General features: G+C 54.9%; 1 protein-coding gene across 1 annotated transcript in view; it reads left to right on the forward strand.

Annotated features, from left to right (window-relative positions):
• LOC106805435 (AF4/FMR2 family member 4-like) overlaps positions 1–5977 on the forward strand; it is a 13879-nt gene extending 7902 nt beyond the window's left edge. Inside the window, exons 7-8 of the mRNA XM_014807016.1 lie at positions 3002–3647; positions 4297–5977. Of these exons, the coding sequence (XP_014662502.1) occupies positions 3002–3647; positions 4297–5548 (1898 nt within the window). The 3' untranslated portion in view covers positions 5549–5977. The remainder of the gene's footprint in view (positions 1–3001; positions 3648–4296) is intronic.
• The last annotated feature ends 316 nt before the right edge of the window (positions 5978–6293 follow it).

The raw sequence follows: 6293 nt of genomic DNA on the forward strand, positions 1-6293 counted from the left end.
TGGATCGTTGATACTATGAATGTCGCTTGGGTAGTGTTGAAGCACTCTGTGGCCAGGCTTGCAGAGTTAGTCTTCGACGGAGCCCATATTGTTGCTGTGTGCAGCTGAGGAATCAGAAGCTGGCTGGCCTGTTCCCTAAGACCTGTCTTGTCGAGATCTGACACAGCCTGGGCCTGGTTCATCAGATGAACGCCGAGCTGAACTGCACTGCCTGGTCAGGTCCATGCAGTGGGGGGAGCAGACGCATGTGGACGCTTATAACGACTGAATGGTGAGCAGACGGTCGCGCATCGCGGATGGGTTTGTATCTAGAAAGTTGATCTAACGGCATCGGAGCGGGAAACAAACAACCCACCCGTTGGTGTATGCTGTTTGCGTCGGGTCGATGAGGGCAGCGCGCCGGCAGGCTAGATAGCCGTTGATGTTTGTCCATGCGGATCAGCAAATGGTGTGGCAAAATTCCCGCGTTTTGTTGGGGACAGCATGCTTTTGGTTGTCACGCGTTGTCTTTTAGAATTGCCAGACCACATGCCTGTCAATTCAGACTGCAGGCAAGTAGGTCCTGCCACGAATCCGGAGAAGGTTCGGCATGCCGCGAGAGAGAAGGGATCGCATGGTATACGTGCGGGCCGACGGAAGCGCCCGGCACGGCGGGTAAGCCGGAGGGAAGCCAGGCCATTCTATGTACTATCCAGCATTCCTCTGATCCTAAGAGAACATGTAAGCATTGCATCTGAAGAGCTCAGGGCGAGACTAGCAGAAGAGATTGGCAATTCTCCGACGCCCGAGACCATAGCCCTGGACGGTAAGCCTGATGACGTGATTATGAACCTGGGTCATTGTTTTCGTGAAATTTGTGTACGGAAATACGAATAACAGAGTTCCTCAATGAAGTCATCGGGGCAGGCAGATGTCTGAATTAAGAATCGTCCTACAGCCGCGCTGGACCCGGCCATGAATCACAGGCTCCAATACACGGCTGTGTGTTCCGTTTGCTCTCTTTATTAGTACTCTCTGTATAACATGCGGTGTATACGCGTACACTGGTGTATGTCACAGGTGCTGTGTGCACACGAGATGTGAAAGAGTTCTGTCGTCGCGGTGTAGCGATTGATTTGTCAGCTTGTCGAGCTGCCTAACGAATATCTGATCTTCGTAGTTGAATATGCGATGCTGTTGAGAGGTGAATCGGTCGGGGCTTGCACGCACGACTAACCCAGGCTTATCGTTGTTGGTGTGAACGATCGGAGGGCATAGAAGAAGCGAGGCAGAGTGCGGCAGCTAGAAGACTGACGGAGGAGGATGCTGAGCGAACCAGAGCCTCTAAGTCTGTGACCCCTTGTTTGGTGGACGAGCTCTCAGTTTGAGACGAGAGGCGCTGCGTTCCGACGGTGCGTATTTCCAGACATCGGTCAGTATCATTAGACGAAACAATTTTTGTTACCACAATCAATTTATATCGAGAGCCCTTGATTCGTAATATCACACGCAGCTACCCGGTATACAGACTGTGGGCCTCCTACGCTTAGTTTGGTGATATTTCTGCTACTCGTTCTCTCAGTCTATGTCATCTCTTAACCTACATGATTTCACAAGATTTATCATGGGAAATACTGGCATTTCATCTGTCCGAGAGGTTACGTCTTAAGTGGAGCAAACCCTGCATTAATTACTAGCAATCGTATCTATGAAGGCAACGTTTCACTATACAGAGTGGGTGCGATCAGGGGGGGGGGGCAGTAAGTAATGACTTAGAATTCCCAAAGAAAGTGTAGATAACGCTTGTGGGCCGAAACTCGAATGCGTCATACAAACCGCTCAGGCCAATACCTAAGCAATCGCATCTACCGCGGAGACGCTTGGAGCCGTACGCTGTCGCCGTCTCACTGCGTTGCCAGACAGTTCCAGAAGTCGGCAGCGCCCATGGGTTGCGGAGCGCGTTTCCAGGCGCCCCCCATGGTAATGCGAGCGCGTTTTCCACGGCAGCCGTGGGATGCGCCGTGGTGTGGACGGTGTTGTCTATCGCCGCCCGCCTGGTTTGGCAGGATCGCATCGCCTCGGAGGCGATGCACGTTCAGGCGTGATGTCGATAACGCCGGGGGCGCGAGTCGACGAGATGAACGCTCGTGGCGGACGCAGTATTGCCTACGACGCACCGTCTCATACAAGGACCACCGCGCAGACAGGCAGCAGCAAGAGCATCAGGCAAGGTGACAGGAAGTCTACCAGGTACGCTGCGAAGATGACGTGCCCTACAGGTACGCTTCGCGCAGAGAATGAGCGGCAGTGCATAGCGCAGGTAACGACTGCTAGCAACAAGAGATGAGGCGTGCCATAACAGGGGTACCTGCAAGAGACGTGCCTATACAGTGTACGCTGGCAGAGATGAGCCGTGGCGAGTACCAGGGTCCCTGGGCAGCCACGATGCCAGCGTCGCCAAGTAGCAGGTAGCTGGGCAAGGGAGATGCAGGCGTGGCCATAGCAGGTACGCTGCTAGAGATGAGACCGTGGGGATGAGCGTGCCATACAGGTACGCTGGCAGAGATGAGCGTGCCATACAGGTACGCTGGCAGAGATGAGCGTGCCATACAGGTACGCTGGCAGAGATGAGCGTGCCATACAGGTAAGCGGACAGATGATCATACCCTACAAGTAAGTTGGCAAACGAATGTGCCATACAGGTAAGCTGGCAGATGAGCATACGCTTCAGGTACCTTACAGGATTGATGTCTCTCACACTCGGGCGTCGCCTAGTCGGCTGTAGGTAACACGCTTACAGATAAACATCAATATCATCATCCTCGCTCACGAGTAGACACTCGTAGCTAATCTACACCTGGGCAGCCAGGCAACATGGTGACCCGGTCCCTCACGTAACGGCGAAACTCTAAAGATACTCACTTCCTACAATCATTTCGTCGCGCGGAGCGATCGCGTCATTCGCCGAGGCCGTCGTCGTCGGCGTGCGATTTCATTGGTGGTTGTTCGGCTGTGTTTGCAGTGCCGCACCCGCCCGGCTTCGGCATGTCCCACCAGGAGGCCGTCGTCGCTCTCATCAGACGCAGCGCCGCCGTACAACCAGAGGGCGCCACCGTCAAACCAGTGGGCGCCACCGTCCAACCAGAGGGCGCCACCGTCCAACCAGAGGGTGCCACCATACAACCAGAGGGCGCCGCTGCCACCTCCGTAGTTCCAAACCCGTTGGCAGTCGCGACCGAATCGTCGAGGACGGAACCGGCGGCGCCCGTCGCCGCGGCGACCGCACCTTCTAAGTCATCGTCGCAGTCCGACTCGAGTTCGGCGGCGAGCGCACGCGTGGCTGGCTCCCTTCCTGCGCCGTGCGTCGACCTCTACCCCTCCTGGACCAGCAAGCCTCTCTCTGCGGGAGGAGAGCCGCGCGGCAGCGAGGCGGCCGCAGCGGACCCGGCGGCTGCGGCGGACCCTGCGACCGCGCTCGAAGGAGGCGCGGGCGACGCTGGCGTCGCGCCAGACGACGACCTGTTAACGAGTCGCGATCAGCGTTGCCTCGACGACATGCTGGAGCGGTTTGAGACGCAGGATCTGTCTTGTGAGGTAGAGGATGGAGATGCTGGGAAGGACGACAGTGGAAACACCAGCAGCCTGAGCATGGAGGAAGCTTACCAGAGGTATCCATCCCTTAAGTAGCTCCATCTCGCGCAATCTGCTCGCGAGATCCAATACTTAGTTAAGTGTGATCAAAATTTACCTATTTTGTTTGGCGTAAAATCAACACGCAGCTCAAGCCTATCAGTATTCTGGTAAGGTGTTCTAAAAACAATGCTTAGTAACAACGTGCTGCTAGGTCGACATTTAGGCATGCACAGCGTGCTACTTGGGTTAGGTTGACCACATGGTTATCATACTGAGGTGCATAGGTTGACTAAGATTTTGAGAACGATTAATGGAAGCCATGGTTGAGCCCACCCTGGAGTGGGTTCTACTGATGTGGATTTAAACCCTTGAGTCCAGTATAAAATAAAAAAAACCGAGAAGAAGAGAAGAAGATGGTTGTTGATGCAGGTGTGTGCTCCCCTGTCTTAACCGTGGTTTCTGATGTGAGTTTCTACTCACCTGTGGTAACCATGGTTGCTGATGTGGTAACCATGGTTGCTGATGTGGGTTTCTACTCACCTGTGGTAACCATGGTTGCTGATGTGAGGTTCTACTCACCTGTGGTAACCATGGTTGCTGATGTGGGTTTCTACTCACCTGTGGTAACCATGGTTGCTGATGTGAGGTTCTACTCACCTGTGGTAACTGCGGTTTCTGTTTCAGGTATATGCTCACTTGCTCATCAGTAGAAGCGGACATGGGTGTGGGAGCTGAGGACAGCAAGCAGCAGGCAAGGGAAGAGGTAGAGAAGCAACAAGAAGACGACACTCTCCTCAAGTTCCTCGATCGCCTAAAGCAGCACAATGTCACCAGTAGCTTCACGGGGGAGGAGGTCGCACGCAAGAAAGGCACGAGGACGCACAGTGAAGCAAGCAGCAGCGATATATGCCAAGCATCTTCACTCAGCAGCAGTGGTGCAGCTCCTAGTAGTGCTACCTACATCAACAGCGGTGCCACCTACAGCAACAGCAGCGCCGCCTACAGCAACAATGGTGCTTCCTACAATAACAGCAGTGCCAACAACAGCAATAGTAGTGCTGGGCTTGGCAGTCAGGCCTCGCTAAATACAGATGTTAGCCAGGGCACCGACGAGTCAAACAACATTCTCAGTCTCCTGAGCAAGATACAGAGTTTGGTGAAGCAGCCGCAGCACGAAGGAGCCGGAGGGGGAAGCTCCGAAATTACCGAGCAGGAGCTGGAGCGCCTTGTTAATGTGCTGGCCGAGAAGGGAGTCATCAGTGACGCAAACTCCGTCCCGCAGCAGCAGCAGCAGCAGCAGCAGCAGCAGCAGCAGCAGCAGCGAGAATTGTTAGCGCCACCGTCGTCCCGCACCACTGACCCCAAGGTGAACATGGTATCTCCCATCAGGCAGAGCGCCGTGCCGCTGGCGGCGCCCCCTGCCAGCAGCCAGGGCGACTGGACGCGCGGTCAGTGGCAGGCGCAGCAGCCGGCTGCATCGCAGTCGTACAGCTACGCTCACGTGCCGACCTACCACCAGAACACGCAGTCGGGCATTGGACGCGGTTACCACCAGCCAGGCAATGCGTATAACCAACCAATGCAGTATCCGGGCATGTACCTGCAGCCAGCGGTGCACCAGCTAGGCATGCAGCAGCATCAGCACCAGCAGCAGCAGCAGCAGCAGCAGCAGCAGCAGCAGCAGCAGCAGCAGCAGCAGCAGCAGCAGCAGCAAACGATGCAGTATGTATCGATGCAACAGCCGAGCTTGCACCCTGCAGGCATGCAACAAGTGAGGATGCAACAGGCAATGATGGCACCGACTGAGGCCTATCGACTGGGGAACCCATTCAGTCAGCCCATGCCTGCGTATGCGCCTGCCCCAATGTACGTACCTCCGTACGAGCAGCAGCCGCAGCCACCAGCTTCGTCCACTTATTGGAGCACGAAGGATTAACCCATGCGCATAATCGACTTGACTACCTGATGTCTATAACCCATGCTGTCCTGTTAATCTATATGCGAGAAGTATACCTCCTGTTTACGTTCAAAGTCGTTAGCTTTAGTTGCTAGTAATTTTAGCTGTGATTAGCAGATTGGAGGATTTGATCAGTGTGGCAACACTGTTTGTCAGGAATTGCAGAGCTAGCAGAAGTCGGCTTGGGTAGGCTCACAGTGAACCGCTGTTGTCGTGTGGTAGAGCAAATCTTATATGCTTACCAGCAGCGATGTGGTGTTTCGACTGGTATCTGATTACATTACTCAATCGCGCGTGATTTTACATGTTAAATTTTGCTTTTGTATTTTGCTTGTGCGTGCGTGTGTGCGTTTGTGAGCGTGTGAGTGTGCGTGCGTGCGTGCGTGAGTGTGTGAGTGTGTGTGCATATGGGCGTGCGTGCGTGTATGCGTGCGTGTGTGCGTTTGTGAGCGTGTGAGTGTGCGTGCGTGCGTGCGTGAGTGTGTGTGCATATGGGCGTGCGTGCGTGTATGCGTTTGTGTGTGCGTTTGTGAGCGTGTATGTGTGCGTGCGTGCGTGCGTGAGTGTGTGTGCATATGGGCGTGCGTGCGTGTATGCGTTTGTGTGTGCGTTTGTGAGCGTGTATGTGTGCGTTTGTGAGCGGGTGTGTGTACGTGCGTGTGTACGTGCGTGCGTGCGTGCGTGCGTGCGTGCGTGCGTGCGTGCGTGCGTGCGTGCGTGCGTG

The sequence above is a fragment of the Priapulus caudatus genome, unplaced genomic scaffold (genome assembly GCF_000485595.1).
Source record: "Priapulus caudatus unplaced genomic scaffold, Priapulus_caudatus-5.0.1 Scaffold113, whole genome shotgun sequence".
NCBI classification, from domain to species: domain Eukaryota; kingdom Metazoa; phylum Priapulida; class Priapulimorpha; order Priapulimorphida; family Priapulidae; genus Priapulus; species Priapulus caudatus.